General features: G+C 40.7%; 1 protein-coding gene across 2 annotated transcripts in view; it reads left to right on the forward strand.

The window, feature by feature from the left end:
- Positions 1 to 3,958: 3,958 nt before the first annotated feature.
- RAP1GDS1 (Rap1 GTPase-GDP dissociation stimulator 1) overlaps positions 3,959 to 26,988 on the forward strand; it is a 92,874-nt gene continuing 69,844 nt past the window's right edge. For both annotated transcript variants that reach the window (XM_054064915.1, XM_054064916.1), the window contains exon 1: positions 3,959 to 4,158. In XM_054064915.1, the coding sequence (XP_053920890.1) occupies positions 4,155 to 4,158 (4 nt within the window). In that variant the 5' untranslated portion in view covers positions 3,959 to 4,154. The remainder of the gene's footprint in view (positions 4,159 to 26,988) is intronic.

Consider the following 26,988-nt stretch of genomic DNA (forward strand, 5'->3'; position numbering starts at 1 on the left):
CTCAGAGGAGATCTTATAGGGACCTTCCAGTCCCTGAAGGGGGTCTACAGGAAAGCTGGGGAGAGGGGCTATTCATAAAGGCTTGTGGTGATAGGAACAGGAGGAACAGGTATAAACTGGAGAAGGGCAGATTAAGACTAGACATAAGGAAGAATTTCTTCACCATTAGGGCGGTGAGGCACTGGCACAGGTTGCCCAGGGAATTTGTGGATGCCCCATCCCTGGAGGTGTTAAAGGCCAGGTTGGATGGGGCCTTGGGCAGCATGATCTAGTGGGAGGTGACCCTGCCCGTGGCAGGGGGGTTGGAACTGGATGATCTTTAAGGTTCCTTCCAACCCAAACTATTCTATGATTCTATGATTTATCCCAGGCCTCTAAGTAGGAAATAAAATGGAATAATATGTGGAACATCTTATCTGTGATCCCTCAGAGACAGATGCGTAAGAACGGATTTCACTAGCTTTTTCCCCAGACAAGTAGAGGAAGCATTTGAAATACAGTTATAAAGCCAAAGCAAAATTTACTGCAGAGTGAAAGAAATAAGGAGGGAAAAACATAAGACAAAGATGAATTTCAGGCAATATTTGAAAACAGATGAAAGCAGAAAAATACATCTTTTCACCACTTAGGCTCATTTAAGAACCTCTGTATTTTATTACATACTGAATTAGACAAACTCTGCAGTTAATAGCCAACATGTTCTGGTTTGAATTTTCTGCAGTTAATACCCAGCATGTTCTGGTTTGAATTTTCTGCAGTCGCGGAAACAGCAGCAGCAATAGTGTGTTAGTTGTCTAGCCATTGTAAAAACACACTAATTTTCAGTACCAGCTGATCATAAAATGATATATCCTTCATGTCAAGTTCAGCATCCTGGTTAACCCTGCTGAGGTCAACAGCAAAATTCTGCTGATGTCCTAAGGAAAGAGTTGATGAATCGTAGGGCTAGACCAAAGAAAATGGTCAACCCCCTGTAACTTCTGTCTGTACTCTGCAGAAGGACTGATGAATTATTCTTTGCTTGTCATATCACAGTGCCCTTTTACAGGCATGAAAGCTCCCAGGACCTCTTCCAGAGAGGAAACGCCTGGCAGCTGCTGACTGCTGGTGAAAGGGAGTGCTGGTGTCACTTGTGAAGCTGCTGTGGAGGCTGACTCATCCACAACTTCTTTTTGCATCTCTCATCTGAACTGTCCCTGGCCTATCCATCTCTACAGAGCAAGCAACACCCTCTATCATACTCTTTGGTCCTACTCTATCTCACCATACTTTAGGATTTGCTCTGGTAAACCTGGGAATACATAAATACGGAAAGATTTGGAAAAAGAAAATGCTACAGGAGCTACTCAATTGATTTCACTCCCCACCCCTAAATCGGTTTCCAGTAAAAGCCCGGATGTAACAGCAAATACTTTGTTATTGTTCCTGCATTGTAGAGAATGAGTATCCCAAGACAGAAAGGAAGTGGAACACTGATTGCAGAGATTAATTTTCTTGTTTAAAATGCCTTCCACGCTTAACTGCATTGTGCAGAAGCCTTTCAGCTTTAGGTGTAATTAACGTTGGTTCACCAAAATGTACAGCAACTGGACTTCACCTGGCGTTTTCCTCCATTGTGCAACACTGGTCTGTGTGTGTTTGTGTGCCGTGTGTACGTGTGCAACGGGGGCAGTGTGCGTGCACGCATGTTTGTGAGCAACACGGGGCTCTGTGTGTGTGCATGTTTGCGTGTGTGTGTGCACTGTGGGTCTCTGCGGGTGCACATGTGTGCAACGCAGTTCTGTGTCTGTGTGTGCGCCAATGTGTGCAACATGGGTCTGTGTGTGTCTGTGTGTGTGTGCAATGCAGGCCTCTGTGTATGTCTAACTGGTGGTGTGTGTACGCAGCCCGGGTCTGTGTGTGTGCACGTGTGTGCGTGTGTAACCTGGGACTCTGTGTGTGCATGTGTGTGTGTGTGTGTAACACAGTTCTGTGTGTGCATGTGTGTATGCATTTGCAATGCGGGTCTGTGTGCGTGCATGTGCATGTGCAATGTGGGTCTGTCTGTGTGCGCATTTGCATGTGTGTGCAACATGGGTCTGTGTGTGCGTGTGTCTGTGTGTATGAGCAACTGGGTTTGTGCATGTGCATGTGCAACCCGGCTCCATGTGTGTGTGTGCATGTGTGTACACGTAATGCGTGTCTGTCTGTGTGAACATTTATGTGTGCGTGCGCACTGTGGGTCTGTGTGTATGCGCATGTGTGCAATGCAGGTCTGTGTCTGTGCGTGTGCCCAGGTATGCAGCATGGGTCTGTGTGTTTTTGCATGTGTGTACATGCTTAACCTGGGTCTGTGTGTGTGTGTGTGCATGTGTGTATGTGTGTAACCCAGATCTGTTTGTGCATGTGTGCACAACACGGCTCTATGTGTGCACGTGTGTGTGCAATGCCAGGCTCTGCGTGTGTGCAATTGGGGCTGCATGTGCAACACGGATCTGTGTGTGTCTGCATGTGTGTGCAACTGGGTCTGTGTGCATGTGTGTATGCATGTGCGTGTGCAACACGGGGCTGTGTGTGCATGTGTGTGACTCGAGGCTCTCTGTGTATGTGCAATTGGGGCTGTGTGTGTGCAACACAGAATCACAGAATCACTAGGTTGGAAAAGACCTTCAGGATCATCAAGTACAACCATTCCTATCAACCACTAAACCATGCCCCTGAGCATCTCATCCACTCCTCTTTTCAATACCTCCAGGGATGGGAACTCAACCACCTCCCTGGGCAGCCTGTTCCAACACGGGTCTGTGTGTACGTGTGCATGCATGTGCGTGTGCAACATGGGTCTGTGTGTGCATGTGAGCGTGCATATGCAATGCTGGTCGGTCTATGTGCACATTTCCACATCTGTGTGCAACTCGGGCTATGTGTATGCAAGTGGGTCTGTGTGCATGCATGTGTGTGTGCAACTGGGGCTGTGTGCATGTGTGTGCATGCAATTGGGGCTGTGTGCACAACTGTGCCTGTGTGTGTGTGCAACCCAGTTCTGTGTGTGTACCTGTGCAACCCAGGGCCATGTGTGTGCATGTGTGTGCACATGCATGTGCAAACCAGCTCTGTGTGTGTGTGTGTGTGCATACAACTGGGGCTGTGTGCATGCAACATGGGTCTGTGTGTCTGTGCATGCATGTGTTTGTGCAACATGGGTCTGCTCGTGCAACTCAGAGCTCTCTGTGTACGTGCAATTGGGGCTGTGTGTGCACAATGTGCAGTTGGGGCTCTGTGTGTGTGCAACACAGGTCTGTGTGCGTGTCTGCATGCATGTGCAAACCGGGTCTGTGCGTGTGTGCACGTGCATGTACATGTGCAACACAGGTCTGCGTATATGTGTGAAACTCTGGGCTCTCTGTGTATGTGTAATTGAGGCTATATGTGTGCAACATGAGTCTGTACCTGTGTGTGTATGCACAATTGAGGCTGTGTGTGTGCAACATGAGTCTGTACGTGTGTGTGTGTGCGTGTGCAACCCTGGTCTCTGTGTGTTTGTGCATGTGTGCACGTGTGCACCCCAGGATTGTGTGTGTGTGTGCATGTGTGTGTATGTGCATCACGGGGCTCTGTGCATGTGTGTGTGTGCAGCTGAGGCTCTGTGTGTGCATGTGTGCGTGCATGTACAACACGGGGCTGTGCATGTGTGTACGTGTGTAACCTGAGTCTCTGTGTGTGTGTGCATGCATGTGCGTGTGCAACACGGGTCTGTGCGTGTGTGTGCATGCATGTACAACACGGGTCTGTGCGTGTGTGTGCGTACGTGTGTAACCCAAGTCTGTGTGTTCGTGTGCATGCATGTGCGTGTGCAACACGGGTCTGTGCGCGCGTCCGTGTGCCACTCGGGCCCCTCTATGTATGAGCAATTGGGGCTGTCCCTCCGCCCGCGCGCGTGCAGCCGGGCCTGCGCGCGCCCCCGGCGGGCGGGCGGGTCTGGTGTGCGCGCACCCCGCCCGTCCCCGCCCGCCGCGGTAACAAAGGCTGCGGGCGCCCCGCCGCGCCGCCCTGACTCAGAGCGCGCCACGCGCAGGCTCCGCGCCCGCCTCCCGGCGCGCACAGGCAGCGGCGGCAGCAGCAGCACCAGGAGGAGGAAAAGAGAGGAGGAGGAAGGAGGCCGCGACACCGCCGCGATGGGTAAGGCGCCCCAGCCCCGCGCAGCTCGGCTCCGGCGGGCGGGGAGAAGGCGGCGGCTGCTGCAGCTCCTGCTGCTGCAACAACTTCTCCGCCTTCCTCCCTGGGTGCCTCAGCCCCGGGGAGGCGGTGAGGCTCGGCCGAGCCCTTCCGCAGCCCCCTGCGGGGCAAAGTTCGTGCGGCGGGCGCGGAGCCGGGGTCCCGCACGGCGCCGGGTGCGGGAAAGGGACCCGAGGGGGCTCCGGGTTATGTAAGGCGCCTTCCAGCGGCTCTTTGCGTTGTGGCGAGAGTTAGGGGAATAGGTTTGGGGGTTTCTTTTATAATCTCTGCCCATTGTTGGTAAGGGTCCTCGTATTTCTCCTTTTAGAAAGAGCGTTGCTCCTGCCTACAGTTGCAGCCATGTTACCTTTGCCTTTTTTTGCCTTAATTAAGTGTTTTCGCTCTGTGAAATGTGAATCTATCAACTACAGTATGGGATTTTTCTTTACGGGGCGCCCGGTGAATTTCTCTTGCCTTCTCCGCTCTTTTACAAACTGCAGCTCTCCTGGCGTTAAACACCCGCTGTAAAAAAAAAAAAAAAAAAAAACAGTTCCCAGAAATCCGGCTGTAAATTAGATGCCGGGGACGAGGAGGGAGTGTCCACACCGAGCTGCCAAAGCCCCAGCCGAGCGTGGCGATGGGATGGGGGCAGCAGATCCGGAGGGTGAGGAGCTGTGTGTTTGCAGCCAGGGTAAAGGGGTGGCAGTTCCTCAATTCGGCTTTGACATCAGCGCTTCCTGTGGCCTTTGGTAGATCAGTAGTTTCTTTGCAGATCGCACGCATCTTTCGCTTTTAACTAGAAGTTTCCATGGGTAGAAGCAGTTACAGTGCCTGCCTCAGTTTTTCTAGTTGTGAAATGTGAGTAAATAGTTAATTTAACTCCTTTAAAGAACCTTCAGAGTAGAAGCTGCCTGGGTCAGGCACGAGGAATAGCCATCAGATTTCATAGAATCACCAGGGTTGAAAAGACCTCGCGGATCATGGAGTCCAACCATTCCTATCTGCCACTAAACCATGTCCTTAGCACCTCATCTACCCCTGTCTTTTAAACACCACCACGGATTGTGACTCCACCCCCTCCCTGGGCAGCCTCTGCCAGTGCCCCATGACCCTTTCTGTGAAAAATTTTTTCGTGATATCTAGTCTGACCCTCCCCTGGTGCAGCTTGAGGCCATTCCCTCTTGTTCTGTCCCCTGTCACTTGGGAGAAGAAGCCAGCTCCCTCCTCTCTACAACCTCCTTTCAGGCAGCTGTAGAGAGCAATAAGGTCTCCTGTCAGCCTCCTCTTCTCAAGGCTAAACAACCCCTGTTTGCTCAGCTGCTCCTCATAAGACTTGTTCTCCAAAGATCTAGGTAAAACTAATTATAAACTATAAAACTAGCTATAAAACTATAATGATGTAGTGATGGTATGTCTTCATCATGTGGGTTCAAAAGACAAGATACCAGCATCTAGTTGGTGTGTATTTCCTGTCTCCGTTCACTAGGTAGGAGTATCAGTCTCATTACTCTGGTCAAAGTCTAGTTGTAGCTAACTCTGTTTTGGTTTCGAAAAATAAAAACTTCTGGGCATTGGTTAAAACCTGTTCTGAAAAGCTGGTGCAGAGTGAGCAGAACACTCCTTTTTAGATGAGGCTGTACTTCAGTTGCAGGCAAGTTGGTAAACAGCTTGAGAATCTGCTACAGCTTGCTGCATAAGTGAGAGTAGTTGTAATTATTTTCGGGAAGACAGAAATAATTTTCCTGTAGAATCTGTTAGCACTGGTCCATGATTGCCTAGAAAGGTTGCCTGTAAAAATACGGAGGTACCTTCCTCCTCTCCCTTCACTTCTGATATCAAGAGCCTGATTCTGTTGGCTTTAAAGTCAAGGCAAACTAAGTAGACTTTGCAGCAGATCTTGTTGCGGGCAGCAGAGACTGAAATCAGTTTCACCTTGTCTAGGAACTAATAATGACTTTCCATGTTTAAGATCTGTGTTTAAGCTGCCACAGTCAGTGCGCTAGCTTCCCTCATTCAGCTTATAGTATTCCTTTTGTTGATGCAAAAGCTGAAAATCCTTGGAATTAAATTGAGGATTAATTTTTACTTCCTATAGCTTTTATATCTTTCCACTAATTTGGCTCAACAAACAAGCTTTTGTGAGAGAGAGTGCGGTAATGTCTTACAGTTAAACATGTGGTCTGTTCTGTGTTTATGAAGTTGGTATGGTATTAGCTGGTTTGTATACTAATCATATACAGAGGAAGCCCAAGCGGGTATATTCTAGCTAAAATCTAAAGATTTCTGTTATTAAAAATATTTGTGTACATGAATCCACATTATCTCTACTGTGTACAAATATTTCTGCTGCGATTCTGGTTCCGAGTGTGTGTTCCTTTGAAGTCATTATCATGGCAGCTCTTTCCTCCTAGAGGACAGTGATTTCCTCTCATTAATATCAGTGCTTTCCAAAATTATAATTTTTGTTGTTTGCATTTATAGTTTTAAAGTTGTGTCTGAATGTGGTTTAAGCAACATTCAGCTTTTGGCTTCAAGAGGCAAGTTGCCTTAAGTACTCTTGGCAGTAGAACACCTGAATACTTGAGATGACATGCGTGCCACCAGTACTTTACTTCTGCTTTTATTATAACAGTTATAGGTCTTACTCTTCAGTTACTACTGTAATGCTTCAGTTTCACAATGAATGGCTCCTTTCTCCAGTCGGTTCTTGGTTTTAGCCTTGAAAAAACCAGCTGATATACTTGTGCAAATGCTGTATCCAAGAAAATCTTTCTAGTTTATAGCAGTGGTCTGTGGAGGTTATTGTAAGCAGGCTGCAGTTATTCCACAGACATAAAATAATAAAATAAAAATCAGAAACTTGGTTACACGTTGACCATTCAATGCTAATCCTTGGCCCCAAACGGTGGAGAAATGCCACGTGTAAGTCTTTATGCAGAATACAAATACAGGTCACAGTTTATTTTTATGGCACGTTATCAGCTTGATTGAAGTATTGATGTTATGGTCTGTAGTAGTGAAAGCTCATGAAAGTATTCTTCCGTCTTGAGAGCACTGGTTTAGTTAGCAGGAAGTGGAAGGCAGCCTCTGCTCCCTTGAAGCTTGATACTTAATTAGGTGCTATTTGGGCAAGAAAATGCAAAAGCGACCTGCTAGACTCTTTATACCATACCTAGCATACCTAGCAGTAAGAGCACAATCACAAGAGATACAGGTTTCATAGGCTATAATGTAGATATATCTCCCAATGTACTCCCTTTTCTCTCCCAGTTTCCCTTAGGAATTATCGCATGCAACTACTTATCAAGTTTTGGGGTCAGCTTGGAGTTGTCAAACACCAAATCCAAACTGAACTGCAGATGGGGTGTAACAAGCCCCTGCCTGACTCCAGGGCATTGGTTCAGGAAACAGAGGCAGGAGGCGGTTGGGGTGAAGCTTCAGGCATGGCTGTGTGTAATATTGCCTTCGGGAGGATAGGGATAAACCTGCCTACTTTTTACTAAAACCTGTAATCAGTAGCCTCAGACATGAAAGGAATGAAAGCTAATGAAAAAAAAATCTTCCATCTTGAGAGGTCTTTTGGGACTTTTCTTACAAGAGATACAAGTCAGCCTAATAAACTGCATGGAAAAGAGATCTATCAATTGAACAGAGAAATAACTTTTCATTCTTTTAAAGTTCTTGCTAGAACAGTAAGGCTTCAAACAACACCAGCATATTAGTTCTAGCCAGCCAGAGTACACCAGTTTAAGCCAGGATAAAAACTTGTGCAAGCATTCTCTATAGGTGAGACTGGTTTGGGCAAAAGCCTCGTCTTGAAAACACAAACACAGAGGAAACTGCTTTTAGATTGCATCTCTTTATTCAGTAGTGTTCCTTGAAGTGTGCTTCTGAAGCAGCCAGAAAGGTTAGGTTAGTTCTGACTGACCTTCTTTAATGAATAACTGTTCCTGTGTTCAGGCCAATATTTGTGATCTTTTGTTATTATGTGAGAATGAAACCAACCAATTTTGTCTTTAGCTTTAGGTTAAAGGCCTCTTTCACAAGCATGTTTCCTGAAAACAGAATATTCAGAGGTATTTTCAAAAGTCTGTGAGGAACATCTGTCTTTCCATAGCATCAAAATAAAAGTGGAACAAGAAAGGGCAGAAGAACAGCTGAAACTTGAAGGAAACAAGGCAGTTACAATGGAAGTGAGAAAGCTACAAAGACAACACACAGGAATGGAAAGAAACAAAAATCTCTTAAGGGAAATGCTTGGAGGGACACGGATAATAAATGGATGAATGGAACAACACAGGACAGACATAGGAGAAGGAAATCAGGAGCTTGACTCTGTGTGTCTGTGCTCCTCCCCTCCCCCCAGAGTTAATAAAACAGTTGGGGTATATATATAAATAAAATCTGATCATTTTTACCCCCTTTTTTTTTGTAGTACCATTTGGCTGCTTCTGACAGTCCTTGGGAAGACTCGTTATAATTTTCCATCTTCCTCAAGTAAAGTTGATTTATTTCTGGAAGTTCTGAGAATGTAATTATTTATAAATATGTTAAAAATAGATATTAACATAAATTAGCATTTGCTCAATAAAGGGGAGGACAATGTCATCACCATTTGTCAAAAGAGAAAGCTATGGAGATTCATCTGTGTCAAGGGGCTTAGTTGTTATCCCTTCGTAACTGTCACAGGATGCAGTTCATGTCTTAGGATGACAAAGGGACATTAAACAGTGACCCAGTTACTTACGTAAGAGAAAACCCACTTTCTGCTGTTGACTAGTCCACCTGGGTCTGTTCACATGCTGTGTGTTCATGAAAATGAGCATCCCTGCTGTCTTGATACTGTAGGAGGCATTGCGTTTAAAATTCTGATTTGTTTCCAGAATAAAACAGATTAGGACCTACATCTAAATTTATGGAAATGAGGCGCCTTAGAATGTTGATGTGTGTTCTCCAGCTAATGGAGAATTTTTTTAATGACAGTTTGAATTTAATTAGACAAGGAGCTTTTCCTAGTAAGGGATTTTATAAGTAGTAGCTTTCACTGCAAGGACGATCTCTTAAGGCCTTGTTTTGTTAAATACGGCCTAGAAAATTGTTTCTGTTTAAAAATTTTAAAATAACGGCAACCAAACAGGATTTGTTTTGATAGAGTAAAATGATAGTTTAAAGCCATGGGCTTTTGAACATTTAAGTTCCTCTTAGTGCAAAAAATAGCTAACATATTAGAATTTATGTGTGCTCTAGATATGCCTATTAGCATTTGTAAACTCTCTGAAACAAATGGCTGTTGCACGAGGAGCCTTCAAAGCTGGGCACACAGTCTAGAGATGTTTGTTCAGTCAGAGAGTTGTGCAGCTCTAGTTTAGAGAGCTTTGAAGTTATGCAGAAACCCTGGTGATCTCATGCTGTTCTTAAGATGTAGTTCAAGTACATTACAAAGTTGGCAGACATTCAGAAGGCTCTGTCAAATCTATAAACCAGATAACTGTTGTTCATTTAACTCCAGAGAGAGGACAGAATTTAGTGCAGGATGCTTTGGGACCTGCAAATAAATAGCCTATGCCATAACAGTACAAGTATAAATGTGCACTGGCAGGGTACGTGTCTTAGAAATATTTCTGATTTGAAGCACTTTCAGCTACATCGTCACAAATTCTGATAAGAAATGTCAGGGAATAAATGTGTGTGTGTCTGAAGGAGCTCAATAAATTGAGACAACGTAGATACCTGTACAAAGTTTTGTTAAAATCTTAAGTTTCAAATAAATTAAGTGTTTTCACTTCATGCTTTCCATGTCCAGGTTAGGCACAAACCTCTTTAAAAATTGCGTTTAACACCTTTAAAAATCAGGGAGAACAGTAAAAAAACCCCACATGTTGTAAAGGAAGCATTTTAAGTCATCCATTTCAATATTACTTTCAATTTTCCTCATATTTCACAGCTCTTACCACCTTACTGCTTCCTACTCATGCATTATAGGAACATCTGAAGCATAAGTCAGTTCTGAGCTTTTGTTTAAACACTAAGCTATTTCTTACGTTAGTGATAGCTCAGGGATACTTGTGGAAGTTAATCTGTGCTGTTGAAGTTCATTAGTTGTTTCTGTCCACTTGCCAACCTGATGGCCACAATCATTTTGAAGAAATATGCAAGATCTGAGTATAATTTTTATTTTTATTGACTTATTTTAATTTAAATTTTTATTGATCCTTCCTGTCAGTTGACTTGGATTTGACAAGTCATTTCAAGTATTTGATTAAATGCAAATAAGAAGGTGCATGTCAAGTATCAGCCTTTCTTTCAGGCTCATTGCCTGTGTTCCACAAATGTGCTTGGAAATAAGACTGGACAGAGAATAATATGGAAATTTTGAAAGAGAGATGGGGACTGAGTGGGAAGACTCAGATTCATGGAGAAGAGCAGCTAAGCAGGATGGATGACATGAGGATTGAATAAAACCTTGGAGAAATTTGTCAGGGCTGCCAATGAGCCTGTGGGGAGGAGACCTGTGTTTGGGAGACTGTGGAAGTGACAGCTCAGCATCTCCTATTAGTCTTGAGTTTGCATATCCATGTTCAGCCACCTGTGCATTTTTATGACCTTCCTGATACACTAACAGGGGAGCAGCAGAGCAGAAGCCTTGCAGTTGAAAACTCTATCCTTACTGTATTCTTCACCTTTCAGTAGCCATCTTTACCTCTAGAATACACCAGTCCAAAAAAAACCTTGATGTAACATATCCTTCTCTTATCCTGCCTTCCATATAGTAAAGAGATCTGCAGTTGGAAGAGAACTCCGTCATATCCAGCACTTACAAACTCTGTTCTACTCTTTTGCCCTTAATTATACCCAGACTGGAAACTAAAATTGCGTCGTACCATAGGGATTAATTCTGTGTTGGAATTTGTGCTGGAAGCTGAAAATTCTGCTAGCTTAGCTATTGAACATAAATATCAAAACCCATAAAACGTGAACACCTGCAAGCCTTTAAGGTCTCTTGGGTGAGTGGAGTGTTTGGCCTGGGAAGTCTGCACAGTGCTGAGGACAGTCTGCTTTCTGCAGCTAGGAACTCCTCTTGGGGGACCGTAGTTAGAAATGTTTCCTGTCTTTGATGTTGGACATGACAGTCCAGTGGCTGTTTTAGCCTTTCTAGCCTTAAATGCAACCTTACAAGTTGTTTTTGCCACTGTTTACAGGGCCAGTAGCACACCTGTTCACTTCTCTAGCCTTGCTTAGCTCATTCTGTATCCCTTCTCTATAGAGAAATCCCATTGTCCTCACAGTCAACAGCACCCAGTACCCTGCAGGCATATCTTGAGTTCAGTACTACCAAATAACTACTTGTGCTACATGAAGGCTTTGGAACGATTTCCTTAAATCAAAATGCTGTTTCATCTTGACAGCAGGAACACAACATGGGAAGAGAAAAGGGTTTTAAAACCAAAGCAGGATTGTACACATCTTTCTTATCTAAATCTTCCCTGTCCACAGAATGTTGAACTTACCCCTCTTGGGCCTCTGGAGGAACTGACTGAAGTCAGTGTTCCGAGTCTAGTATACGTTGTAATAGCATCTTCCTATCTCTGGCCACTTCTTCAACCTCAAGCAATCTTCCAGTGTGCACACTGGAAGTCACTGGATTGCTGGTATGTTAGAACCTTGTTGTACAAACACATAAGGCACATCTGAACTTTAGTTAGCATGCAGTGAGTGAACATGACCTTCAAGAGGAGTTGCAACAGCAATGAACACTTATGAGGTATTTCCACACTTACCTGTTTCTCTTCCTTCCTTTCCCTCTCCTCTAAATAACTAGTAGTCTTTTTTTTTTTTTTCTCCTTCCTCTCCGGTGCTTGTGTTGAACTGATTTTAGGATCAGGGTATTCTGGAGGGTGGGGGAAAAATTCAACCACAACAGAGCACTGGTCTGTGGACACTCTGGTGTGATTAAATGAAATTAGAAATCTATTGATAGGCTTTATACAAATACATTAGCTCTACTCCTGCAAAACCTGTTAGGCAGTCCCTTCTCTTAATTGGTTTTCAATGAAGTTTGGTGAGAACATACAGACATGCTAGCTCCTGCCATATGGAGTTAGGGGAAAAGTGGAGAAATGTTGGTGGTAGAGAGCAAGGGATGGAGCATGTACATAAAGGATTGCTACCAGGAGCCAAGCAGGTTCAGGGTTTTTTTTTGGTTTAGTGTTATTAAACCATTGCAGTAAAAGTTCCATCACCCATTTACAGCAAGACAGTGCTTCAGTCCAGTGAAAGATCAATACGTTTATGTGCAGCAGTGCCCTTTCCAGGCAAACCCCACACTTCTCTCTCTGATGTTACAATGCACTTATTTTCTTCAAGTATTTTCTGTTTTACCTAGGAATTCTTTCTTACTCTTCACGCTCTTTCCACAATCATCCTATTCCTTCAGGCTTCATTTCATTGCCCAGTTTTGTATAATGTCTTCCTGCTCTAGTTATTTGTTCTTTTTCATCTTTCTTCCCATCTCCTGCTTTCTCTCCTCCTCTGATTCTGTCTTTTTTAATTAACTATCTGACAGCTTCTTCCATCATCTGCCCTTTCCACTATCTTTCTTAAGGTAAGAATTGAAAAACTGGTGCTTCACTTTCTATTTTCAAGAACTGAAGTGATTTTTTTTTTTTCTTCACTTCAGTATCAGTTATTCACAACCATTTTAAAGTCATGCTTAAGTTTTGCCTAATGTACAATAAGTGAGAATACATGAAAGAATGTGTCTCATAGGAAAGAAATTGTACGGAATTGTGCCCTATTCATGTAAATGCTGTTTATACAGCATTCTTGTACCTACGCAAAGCCCACACTGAGTACCACTAAAGTCATTGGGATCCTGCTTTTCTGACTTAACTGTAGCGGAGCTTAAGCTGTCCTGTTCTGGTGAAACCATGTAAAATCACATCCATCACCTTCCCATCCTTTCAATATTGTTTCTCCGGTTTATACCGTTGAGGGACAACTGGCAGACATTAGACACAAGCACTGTTAAAATGTATGTTATTCATAGGTATGATGCCATACTAATACATAGCATCTGAAGGAACTTGCCAAATGAAGAAAGAGCTATAGCCTATGGTAAATCAAATTCACCAAATAATTTTTTTTGTTAAAAACTGATATCAAAGAAGAAACCAGTTGAACATGGAGGTCATCATATTAGAACATCCTCCTGTAAAAAGAATACTAAGCGTGGTGTTGTAAGTTATTAATAGACATACAATGACCTTTGCTCTATCTTGTAGCAGCATAGGGAAAAAGAAAAACTGTTTTCAGAAATCTGTTTCAGAAACTCCCTTTGTAGCCATTAGGTGATGGCTTTCAATGCTTTTTGATATTTCCAGAAAATGTTAGGAATCCCTTTTTTGCAGAACTGCTAAACATTATGCTTCTAATGACACATATATCGGCGTGTGGATACTTAATGCGGCGAATGCATGAATGGTAGACAGAAAAAAAAAGCAATTTAATACACTTCTTCAGAATGTATCTTCATCCCAGAAATGATCTGAAGAGCTTGTTTATCCTCATGAAGGCTGTAACTTCTCCCTTTACGAGGAGGGTGAAGGCATCAGATCTTTTTTTGGTTATTGAGAACAAGGTAGAATTTAAGACTTCTTACACAGTCTCTGGAAGAGACTGGAAGAGTTCTCTTGTGAACATAAAATTTGAGTTCATTGCATGTACTCAGCTCAAAACAGATGGCTGCAGAAAGAGATGCCCTAGAAAATACAGCACTTCATGTTAGTAAGGTGTGGCCCATTTTACTTTTTTTTTTTCTTTAAATTGATATTAAATAGGTTTTCTGATCAAAAACAACAGCTGTGGACTACTGGATTGTTTTTAGCCTACTTAGTTCTTCCAGTTCTGAACAGTATTATGTACTGCAGTGATCACAGCAGCAAGGTGTCACTTGGAAGCCAGCATACTTAGCAATTATTTAAACTTAAATGCATTATTTTCTAAAACAAGAAATGGTCATCAACAAAACAGCATTCTTGGCTGTACATAGAGAACTTCCTGGATGTTTTGAAAGCTGGTTGATAGGCATATTTTACAAAATGAGTTAACCTTTGGCAGGTTTTTTGAAGCACAGGCCTTTCTGTTTGACCCCTTTCACGTCATAAAAGAATAGATAAGTCTATTAATTTTTTTTCACATTACCAAAAATTTATTTCTTACAATGAGAAATATGCTAAGTGGTGTGCTTGCAGATTAAGATTGGACTCTGGGCAGAGATGTAACTCTGAGATCAAGAATTGGATCTCAAACTTGAAAACTCTGGCATTCTTGCAAGCTCCTGGTTTTTTTTGTACTCCTTTCTATTCCCCAGATTTGCGTACTTCTTGCAAAAGCAGCCTTTGTGACAAAACAGGCCTCTTCTGATTTTGGACGTGTTTAGAATTAAGGTATTTTTTTAATAGTTAATTGTTGGCTTCTCAAAGAACAATCAGAGTAGGGTTTTGATGGCCACTATGGTTATTCTATTTATATAATTATAAAAGATTCTGTACTTGAGCTTTGATCACGTTTTGTGCGTTGGACTTCAGTGTTGTCTTCTAACACCTTCAGGGGGTCAGTGCAAGTTTAGAAGCCAAATTCTGCTTGTTTACGTGAGCATACTATTCTGCTCTGTATTTGTGGAACTATTTTGTCCCCAGAATTCAGCGTATCGTTTGAACCTTTTCATTCTGGAGATTTCTAGTGCTTCATCTAATGTAATATAAGGGCAGTGTAAGACAGTCTGGTTGCTTTGACTTGAAAGATCTGCGTGCTCAAAACAGAGTTTATAAAGGGGCATTAATTTAATGAAAGTAAAACTTTTTATTCAGTGCTGAGACATGATTTCTTTAAATCAAATACAACAAATGCTACCAAATGACAAGTTTAATTGCACTGTAGTTTTAAATAACACTGTATTGCAGTGCTTTAAGTGACCTAGTTGCAGAGCATTTAGAAAAGGTAATCTGTTGAAACCAGCCTTGCTTCTGAAGGCTCTGTATAGTCAGATTACGGCCTCAGTTCCCCGTTGCCCTGTATTACGCATAAAGCCACTGCAAATTTGATTTAAGATGATAATTGGTCCAAATTGTAGCTTTTGTATTGTGCCTGGGCATAAATCACCATAGGATAATGTGTAATGAAGTGATGGATAATAAAACAATGCCCTTGGTACCTTCATATTTGGGAAGACTTGAAAGAGTCTCATTATTGGATACTCATTATAGTTTAGTAGAATTAATGGGTTTAAGATCTTACACAGTTTTGAGGCTGCAGTGACTCACAGCTGTGGAAGCCAGAAAAAGCTACAGATGTTTGGTACATTGGAGAATTTCTGGCAGAAGGGAATAAGCAGTTGTATTTTTAAAAGACTGGTCAGTTCTTTGTATCATGATGTCAGATATAATGAAGAAATCCAGTTTTAAAGAGAAAAGGTAACTGTGCTGGCTGTGAATGACAGTTACTGAAAAGGTAGGAGCACTGAGCTCTAGCATTAAAAAAATGCTCTTCAGAGGAATCTATAAACATTAATTCACTTAAATAGCCTGTTAAGTGAGAGAGCAAAGATTTAACTATATTTTAACTAATTTAACTATATGAAAAATGAAGCAGAGAAATAAAACCAAACTCAAATTTCACCCTGTCTCTGCAGTAATTTCTTTAAAAAAAGTGAAAACAAAAAGACCAAGACAGTAGGTTGTAAAAGTGTCTTCCTTTCTACTCCAATTTTCATGCAGGATTTAAAGTTACTGTATTGCAGAAGGCTGCTGTTGACCCAGATAGGGAAATAAGAAAGAAGTGAAAATTAGATTTTTACCTTCAACTCTGATACTTGAAAGTAAACAAGTAGCCTAATAAATGACAGGCATGCTGCCAGGAGATATTGATTTGATATATGTGAAAATGTTTGCTCCTAAAATGTAGTTTTCTACTATGACGCTGCATCATTTAAAGAGATACCAAAGTGCAAAAGGTGTCATAATGACATCTAGAATTAAACCCAGCATTTTGAAAGGCCTGTGTTCAGACCACAATTCCTCATTCACTCAAAAATGTAAAGTTTCTGGGTATTTTGGTAATTACTTCATTATATACATATCATCTCTTAACAATTAATTGGCTGGGAAGTTTCTAACCACTTGTTTTAATAGGAATGTGGAGAGTTAATGTGCTTTTATACTTATACTAGTGAACAGTTCACAAAATTGCCTCTGTGGTACTTATGTTCCACTTGTGTCACGTACACTGTCATCTCAAATTTGGAAGATTTTTAATCAGAATTCACATGTTTTCTTTTTAGAGATAGAAATAATAAATAACATTTCCTTAATATTAAAATATTGCTACAGAAAGCAAGCCTGATTCAAGGTCTTTTTGTTTGCCTTTGCAACTGAAGACCACAGTGAAAGGGAGTCAACCTTCTCATTTCTTCAGAGTTGTGCTCAGATCCTTGTAGAATAAAACGAAGGACTTAGCAAATCAAGATAATTTTGCACCATACTAAAAAAGTTGCTTTTTCCGAGTAGTAAGACTTAGCCATTGTGGTATTTTACCGTCATAGTCTGTCTTCTTGTATGTGGAAATTCAAGCAGTACCAAAAATACATACACTGTTGAGTAAATGTGAGACAAGAATCTGACAAAAAACCAAACTATGTGGTTGCAAGAGAAAGGAAATAATATTATAACTACAAAGAAACCTGTCTTACGTGTGTTTGAAGTTTTTTCTTCTTGAGCTCCAGACTGCTACACGCCTTGTAGAACAAAAGGGTAGTTACCTGTTTTGGAAAGAAAAGGACAAGATCTGTTATGTGAAAGTTAGGTAGACAGAATTGTCTGATCAGGATTTTTCCAATCTGTGTTCTGCTAATTTTTAGTAAGACCAAGCAGTTACATTCCTGTCACACAGGAATACTTACACAATACCTGTAAAAAACAAGTCCTGTTTGGATGCACTGTAATGAGCCCTATGGTAGAAACAGGGAAGGTGTTTTGAGCTGAAAATCGTAAAAGAAATACAGTCATTTTGAAGTGGAACTGTTGCCAAGACTGGAACCAGGTTAACCATGACCTTGCCTAGCTACTACTCGAAGCCTCCATGGTCTTTGTAACGTCCCTTCAGGTATGTTCAGGTTCCCCTTTAGCCTCCTCTTTGCCAGACTGAAGAAGACCCCAACCTCCCCTTACATGTCATGTGTTGTGGGCACACGCCCATCTTGGTAGCTGTGTCCGAAATTCTCTCCAGTTTTTCAGTATCCTTCTTAATCTGGGACACCTAGAACCAGCAGAGAATTTTGGGGGACACAGATCCTTGCCAGGGATCAAGCAGAGCCTTGATCTGCTGGCCATGCTCCTAATATAGCCAATATACGGTTTGCGTTATTTACCTTGAGAACATGCTGCTGCCTCATGTTTTCTTTGGCATCCACTGTAACCCCTGGGTCTTTTGAGCAGCTTGTTCTCTGCCTGCATTGATGCTTGGGGTAATTCTCATTGTGCCTAGCTGCCTCTTTAAATGGGATGTGAGATAGAAGAAAACCTTTTTATCTTGTGATTATAGCTGAAACATTAGCAGTTTCCCGGATAAATATTGTTTTAAGGATCAATTGCTGACTGTGTTAATTAATATTACTTCAATAAAATTCCATATGAGGCTTTTGTGTGTTAGTAAAATGGAGATTAAGGATATTAAGCCTGATAATGCTTTTTAAAATTTTTATTCTTATATGCATCTTTTGGAAGTAAGTGGAACATGACCAGCACTGATGTGTGCCTGTTGAAACAGGAGCATCCTGATCTTTTCGTCTCATTTCGTTCAAATCTCAGCCTTTCAGCAGTAGTTAAAATCGACAGCAGCATTTGGATTGTGCATAATCCACACATTTACTCCATGAAATGTTTCTCTAAGCTTTCCACCTGTTAGGTGACAACTTCTGAACTATTAGTTTCTCCAATTCTTCTTCCACTTTCAAGGGATCAATTATAATTGAGAAGGTAAAGTTTCAGAAAATATAATTGGAGAACTTAGTGAGAGAGATTCTTTCCTCAGCTGTGGTCCCTTTGTCGCTGGCATCCGTTGGAGTTATACATGCTGACTGAGAGGAATTTCCTTGACGCAAATAGTATAAACCTATAATACAGAGAGGATTGTGCTGTTCCTTAATGTTGGTGCAAGATTCCTAGTGGAGGATGGGAATAGGGCACATTGTTAGAGTTTTTTTTACTATTGACAGACTGTTGCAAGGATTTTTTAGTCTTATCTTGACTGTCAGGTAGTCCATAAATAGCTCCTCAGTGCACTCTGGTATGCTGAAGGCTGCAACATCCTTGTTACATGCAGGAGCTGATCAGGAAATTACTGCAGTAGAAGATTCTCTGTAGACCATTATTTAGGGTTGGACTGCATTACACATGTGCTTCGAACTTGAAGTGCTGGTTCCCAGTGTTGCATTCAGAAACCTGAGCCAGGTGTTTGGCTCTCTTAACAGTGCCTGGAATTTCAGAGCAGGATCAGCTACTGAGCTCAGCAGGAAACCACCTATAGTTAATCTGCATACCACTTTGTGATCAGTACAATTTCTGCCTAACGCCCAGAGCCTGGAATTTTTTCTTAGAGGTGAATGTCTGTACCTTTTCTATGAAAGTCTGAATCTTCTTTCCTCCTTCTTCTCAAAGGTGAATAGAGGAAGAGACACTGCTGAGTTACCACCCTCACCTTCCTTGGGATAGATACACATTTATGCAGGAAAAAGAATGATTCAGGCTTTTTCTCTGCCTGAAGTTGAAACTGTGTCCTTAAGCAGATCAGAAAAACAGTGCTGATAGAATCATAGAATCATAGAATCACCAGGTTGGAAAGGACCCACTGGATCATCGAGTCCAACCATTCCTAACACTCCCTTAAACCTTGTCCCTAAGCACTTAATCCACCCGTTCCTTAAACACCTCCAGGGAAGGCGACTCGACTACGTCCGTGGGCAGCCTGTTCCAGTGCCCGATGACTCTTTCCATGAAGTTTTTTCTGATATCCAGATAGTGGTATGTGTTCACAGCCTTTCACTCAAGGCATGTTTTTTAAAAGGTGGAAGTGTTTAGTCCCAGCACTTTTTCCTGTGACTGCTCATTTGTGTTATGCAATGATTGCTTAATATCTCAACAGAAGAAGTAGAGGTGTTCCAGTCCTCACATGAAAAATATCGAAATCTGATCTATGTGTGTTTCTAGGAAATTGTGTTAAAATCCTTTTAGGTATAGGATAGCAATTGTTTTACTTTCTTTTTTTTTCGGATAAAGTGCAAAAGGTACTTTTGCTTTTTTGCCATCCCTTTCTCCTAAGAATTCATGTGTTGTCTGTGTGTACCAGGCGCATTTGAGGAAGGGTTGAGATTAATAAATGAATTTGGCTAGTAAGCTGCCTGAGAGGACTAGTAGATTCTAGATTTGGGCTGAATGCATGTGAAACTTGAAAGGAAAAAAGGTTATATTTCTCCAGAATTTGTTGAGAAGTAAATGGGGGGCAGGCTTCCTAGAGTCATCTCTGTAGATAAACCTAATTTTTTTTTTGTTTGATTTTGATTTTTTCTTCCCCCATGATTTAAAGGTCAGTCAAGATCTGCCTGGTCATCAGAGGGATGAATGTCTTAGAGAATACAGTGGACAGTCTTGATTTAGAGGTTGTGACATTTGCAACTGTATCTAGTTGTCAGGGAACATTACATCCCTCCTAAAATGTATCCCAAGGACTTGTTTGTCCTCCCGGTCTGCTGTTAGCTCTGCCCTTCATTCTTGAGACCTGCAGGTTGTATGCAGAGCTGGACTCCTTTCAGTTTCTGTCAATATGACTATTTACTTAGTCTGAGAGATGGTTATTAAGCAGTGAAAGCAAAGCACTCCTCCACTTTGCAGCACACTCAGATCCTGCCTGTGGGGGGAACAAATGACTTGCAATTTAATGTACCAAGAGGCATTTTGCAGGAAACTTTTGTCTTTTAAAAATATATCTCTTCTTGGGGAAAAAAAAATAAATTAACTTGGTTGCCTTTCTTGTTGAGCTTCCTACAAGTACATGTGTCTTGGGAGCTTTCCACTTGGTTTTGGGATGTTGTCCGGACGCAGCTGATTGTAGAATGGGGGATTAATAGTTTAAATAAGTGTCATAAGATTTAATACCTAGAAAATAGCGTTTTCTTTTGAAGGTCCCCCCCAAGATTTGCACTGTTGTATTTTCTTTCTCCAAACCCATATTTTCAGAGGATACATATTGCATCTTCTCATTCAGTCAGATGTTCATCGTAGTGGTTTGAAGTAATACTTGAGTCCTATAACATCTAGATTATGATTTATCCAGCTGTATATACGTACTGTAATGTGCTGCCTCAGAACATCAGTATTCTGTTTACTGCATTGTCACTGTTAAATAATTTTTATTAAAGAAAGCTCTTAAGTGCTGTGTAGAGGTTAATGGCTACTCTGAACTTCAGCAGAATACTAGTGGGTTTTGTAGAAATCTTTCTTTAAAGCAGGGTTACATTAAGCATTCTGTACACTGTTTTAGTTTTGCCATCTGAGTATGCCATTGTATGTCTTACATAAAACCTGAGTTGAATCCTTTTCCTCTAGAGAGCATCTGAGCCGATCTTATCACTGCAGTGTTTTTATTGATGCTCTACATCCTGTGCATTCCTAAGTGAGAACAAATAACTGCATTAATGGGTAAATATTTATTACTAGAGGCATTAACCACAGATGTCCACTAATCACCAGATTTAAGGCAGTACATGAAACCTATAAGAACAATCTCTAGAGTACATTTTGGCCCTAAAAGCATATAGGCGAATGATTGTAAATTGAAGACTGGGTTGTCAGGTTATGTGGGCAACACAGCCTGCTTACAGAGCAAATTATTGTTGGTTTGCGGCCATTTTAGTAATTTGTGCTAAACTTGAAGGACTAGCGGCATCAGTCTCACCAGCCAAGAAGTGGTGTTTTCCTGGATTCACTTAATTTTCTTGGTATCCTTCATTGCCAAGGAAGACTTCTTCTCCAAGACATGAGGGAACTGTAGTGCTCCTATCAGCCCTTCTGTGGTTAAAGGAAGTTTGTGAGTTGCAGGTTTTAATGATTGTGTTCTCAGAAGGAAAGGCATTTTCTTCTATGATAGCCTTTCCCTCCTCCCTTGGGGCAAAAATATTTTGTTGAGAATAAGTTTAGTAGGAAAATACATGCAAACAAGTACTTTCCACTGTATGAATTTTTAATTGTAAGATATTTGTATATAAAGGGGTTTAGAGTCACATATTACATGTCTTTCTAATGAACTTTCACTGGAAACCAAACAATAGCACAAATGGCAGGTCACTTCCATTATGAACTTGTTTGCGTGCACTCATCAAGTTCAGTATATTTTCAGGCTGAAAGCTTTCACGAACAGCTTTTAATTATCATGTAGCTTGTAATTAAAAGCTAAATTTCAGTAATTTGGGGAAAATTAAATTTAAAAAACCCAGCAAATCTTGAAACTTCTCTAGAGAACAGCATGAACGACCATTAGGACTTAAAATATAAGGAATATGTGCCCTTTGGGCTATTATTTTGAAATCCCTCAGCCTGACAAGATGAAGAGTCTGCAACCTAATGCTGACAATCTAATGATGACATAGAGAATTGGGGGTAAAACTGCAGGTTTCCATTAAAAGATAACTGTGGGGACAAGTGTAGTGGATCAGCTGGTTTAGAATATCTACCTAATTGTCAGGACGGAAAGGGGAACTTGCATGAGTGGTGTATAATGGAATGTCTTAGGAACAGCTGAGGTGATTTAGTTCATGACCTTTTATTTTTTCATTTGTTTTTAAGCTTTATTTTACCAATGATAGATGTATTAGTTTATATCTCTGTATATAATCTAAAAGAAAAGACTACAAAGTGACCTTTATGTCAGGGTAAATATTTTTTCTCCTTGCTGAGGTTATATTGAAGTGCATTGTATGAACCCTTCAGTCTTCCAATGTCTGTCTGTTTCTCACAGAGCTAACATAGGAAGGGAACTGTATCAGCACAGAACAGCATGGTAGCTAGTGCCATGGAGAAAAGTCAGTACCACAACCAGGAGAAAATGGGTTGCTAGAGTGCTCTGATCAACCTTGAATTTTAAACTAGCTGCTTGAAGATCCAGCAAATGAAACAATTTCTTAGCTTGGAAAAGGACTGGGAAATTTCAAGTCTCCATATTTCAGGAGTTTTTAAAGGGCTTAACCATTCAGAAAGATGCTCAAAAGTCCAGAGGTCCTTCTAGAACAGTATGCCTTTGCAGACAGGTACAACAACTTATATCCCATAATCACATGCAAAATGACAGTAGCAAAACAAAGAAGAGTTATTAACTGATAAGAGTAGGATTTCAGACCAGGAGTATGAAATGAGATTACAGAAATTGTTATTTTTCAGTGACAACTTCATTAAGGTACCAAGATAACTTAAAAATATAGCACAAAGTAATTATAGAATATGTGTAGAAACATTGTTCTGGTCTGTTATTAAGTCTTCTATAGCCTTTCTTTAAAGCTTCACAGCTTTTCCTAGATTAGTCTGTATTTCCCCTGCTGCTCAGGCCTATTTTATTTGCTGTAGTAGATTGCTCTTTTGGTCCTAAGCCTGTATGTTATGGCTTTGAAGATTGGAGTAGTTAGTTTTAATTAAGTCCACAGCCAAGAGCTGAAAGAAAATGTCAAAACAAAGATCTTTTTAGTCAAATTCTTTGAAAAACTCAGTTTGGTTGAATTGCTCACAAATGATTTAAAATAACAATAAAAATAGTCTATATTTTTACAGTTTTATTCCCTTTAATATCTCATTACATGTCAGGACCTCCAAGTGTTTATACACACTTAGATACTCCAGTAAGAACGAGTAGTTGCTTACAGGTAGGTACTGAAGGAATCGGGCTCTTATGTCTCTTCTGAGTGCTAATCCTGCAGAGGTTTAAGATGTAAATTAATCCCATTAATGTACAGATTTTGTACTTGATTTAGTTAAAAGGTGTTGAGGGGTAGAAATGAGGAGAGAGCATTCCTAAACCCCTTTCTATAACTGAAATAGCATTTTTGTCTCACTGTGTATTTATTACATCCCAGACAATTGATCTTCTAGCTGCGAGTCTGGTGGAGCATTCAATGCTGTTATATCTGTCTCTTTTGACTCAGTGTGGTGCAGAAGTGGATCACTTGGATTAACTCTTGTCAGTCCTGTGATGTTTTGAATCCTCAGTTTTTTTTGGCTACTACTCTTATTTTAGTAGCTGTTTTGCATTGAAGGCAAGCAGTTCAGTGCTATGTGTTTATGATGTCCACCTTATTAAATGGACTTAGTTCATTGAAAAATGAAGTAACTGGGGACATCAGCAGTCACCTAATACAGCCTCCTGTGCCAAACTAGGCTAACTATGAAGCTGGATCAGGTTGTTCAGAATGTGTTCTTTTAATGGAAGGGGGGAGGAGGTTGGCAAACCAATTTTGGTTTTCCAAGGCAAATTTGAGTATAAATTAGTGGGGGTTTTTTTTCCTCTATTAAATACACGTATTTTGGCACAGTGACTAGAGAATAAATCTGTAACTGATTTTGCCATTAAAAGCTGTATACGTAATATTTACTGAGCATAGTACCCATCTGTTGCCAAAATCTTTCTCATTGCTCAGAGTGGTTCTTGAGATTTGTTTCCCCTGTGAAGATTTTTGTCACTGAATATTTCTTTAACTTGCTGTCTACTGTGACTTTAATTCCCTGTACCTACTCCCATTCTGTTGAGCCTGAGCACCTCTGAGTTGATTTTTACTGTTTGCAGTTTTAGAACAACTAGACACAAGGTTTTCACTTTCACTTTGTGTTTGCCTAATAAGGAACTTGGAGCAGCAGTAGATTGAACAATCTGAAATGTTAGAAAAAAATATATAAACCCAAGTAACAACCCAAAGTAAAACCTCAGCAGTTTACTTTCAAGGTTAGTTTCAAGTTTACATGCAAGTAAACTTGTTAGAACCTAGCCATCTGTACACTATTAGGTGCGTATTTGACATACTCCAAAAAAAAGTAAATAAAAAGCTGTCAAATGACTCTTGAACGTTCAAATGCCTCAAAGGCTCTTTGTGTGGTAATGTTGGCACAGATTCTAAGTGACCAGATGGAATTTTATTAACACTCAATAGGACAAGGTCTGAGGTTTTGTTTCTTAACTTACTATATTTGAAACACTCGTAGAGAATGTGTCAGAAAGCTTGATATTTTTTCCTACTACACAAAGTTACACATGTACCTTCCCTTAATGCAAAGATGTTGACAGCTTCAGAGGTTGTCATTTCTGTAGGGTGGGTAAGAAGAGATATGAGGTGTATGGTAGTTTAAATATCCCCACTTTTTAGTGAGTTTTTAAAAGGTGGTTTTGTGTACATAATTAGTGGTCATATTTAATTTAGAAACAAGCTTTTTAATAAACATACTTAAAGAATGTATTTTTATAAGAGAGAACAAAAGTATTAAAATAACCTTGATTTCTGATGTCAATAACAACTGACAGTAGTGATGTCAGGTGTCTATTTAAGGACTGTGGTAAACATAGAAAACCATGTGAATGTATGTGAATCTTCCTTTTCTGGCATCTTCATGGGTTTATTGTCAGTTAGAAATATCTAAAAACTGAAAATCTTCATTGTCTCTGGTAAATCGCAAGATGACCCTCAAACCAGACAGCTTAAGAAGCAAAGGAACCAAATCTGTAACATACCATGGTCCCATCATTTGCCTCATGCCTTTTAAATGCTTCCTTTCCATATTCAAGGTTTTCAGGGAATTAATGATAGCTGGAAATGTGCTGTGTTACGGTTTAGTATTTTGCGACATCTGACTTACCTGAGGCTTCATGAAGAACAGTCATGTGACATACACATAAAGCCAGCAGTACTAATTTTGAGCTTGGGTATCTTATACATGCAAAATTCTCACTGTTGCTGGTGAACGATGAGCCTGAGAACTTTGTATAGAAACAGATCCAGTATTTGTTCAATAACTGAAACTGGTATCAGAAGTGTTTCAAAGATATTAATGTGCATGTTGTCACAGAGTATTTGTAAGGCAAAATGGAATCAATACACTATGTGAGTGAACTGAACAATTAAATTCCATAGTTTGAGCTAAAAAGTCAGAATCTAGTTGACAACAGAAAGAGACAGTTGTCTTTTGTGAACCGAGTGCTGTGGCTGCATGCATTGGCCAGCTGGCTGGCTCTTTCATTGCAGTCTGTAGTCGCTTAAATCCTGGAAGAAATCTACTTCTTGGTAGCTCCTCTCTTGTCCTTCAGCAGGGACCGATGGGGAGACCATCAGTGCTGAAAGAAAGGATACTTGCAGCCTGAGCTTCAGCTCCCAAACGTTTTTCATGTGAGCCGTCGTGTATTGCTGCAGATCAGACTAGTGCGAGGCAGAAGAAGCCTAACAGCCATCACACCCAGCAAACAGAGGTGTACAATGATGCACTTACACAATGTGCTTTCAAACTCTTAATTGTGTATTTTCCTGCTTTTTTAAGCAACCCATTCAGTGCAGTGCCCCGACCTTAGTGCCTTGTACACAGCATGGCTAGTAAGTAGCATAGGTTTTGAGGCAATCTGTCCATGTGAGAATATTTAATCTGTTAAATAACATAGCATTTTTCTTATCCAGTGACATAGAGTAAGAAAAATCCATATACACCATGATATGCAGATATCTGTCTCCTCCATTAGCTATATTCTTAGGCTATTTTAAAAAAGGCCTTAACAGGGCTCACTGTTTGGAGGCTTAGGTTGTGGTATACATTTTAGGATTTTTTATTATGGTTTTGACATCTATGCCCAAGCTATTATTTCTGTTGATGATTTTATTTCTTCACTAGGGAGATGAGTTGGTACTTTCAGGTAAATGTAGGAGGAAGGTAAGGAAGATTGCTGCTCCTGCATTACATTACCCGTGTGGATTTCCTTGGAAGAGGTTTAGAAATTCCGCATAACCTAAGTGCACAGATAATAACTGCACTAGCTCCTAAGATGCTGAAGTTAGGCTTTTGACTGTCTTGCCACTTTTCTTCCTGTGTAATTCCTGGTACTGGCTGAAGCATCGAAGGACATTTCTGTTTTGTAAGGACACAGGGTAGGTGCCCTGCCCTGCCTTAACCATTTTCCCCATTTAGGAAAATTGCTGCAGCGAACTTTGGTTTTCCTCTATGTTCAAAATTCTGATGCTGCTTTTGAGAAATGCAAGTATTCTGAATGGTAATCTAGAGAGAAATGATTTAGCAGTTGTCTTTAAAAAACTTTCTAAGAAGTAAGGGAAATAAGATCTATTCAGGTGGATGACTGAATAAATTAACTGTGAGGTACATGAATTTATTAAATTAAAATATTTATCAAGAGTCATATGAACATGAGACTTAAACCAGAAGACACAGAAGGAAATTCTGTTACTTACAGTAGAGACAATATGATATTTTTCTTCCATTTACCACCCAAACCATTTTTCACTGAAATATGACTAGTCTTGATATGACACGTCACTTAGGATAAAACAAGCATTTTACCTTCTTTATTATCAGGTTTATAATGAAGCATTGAATAAAGCCACTGAAGTGGATTCAGTTTTGATTTCAGATGGTGATGTGTGTTTCTTGCTCACTAAGGACCCAGTGAAGATTTAAAGGACTTTTGTTTATCAAAAATACCAATTAGTATTTCCTG

Source organism: Cuculus canorus, chromosome 4, assembly GCF_017976375.1.
Source record: "Cuculus canorus isolate bCucCan1 chromosome 4, bCucCan1.pri, whole genome shotgun sequence".
Lineage (NCBI taxonomy): Eukaryota > Metazoa > Chordata > Aves > Cuculiformes > Cuculidae > Cuculus > Cuculus canorus.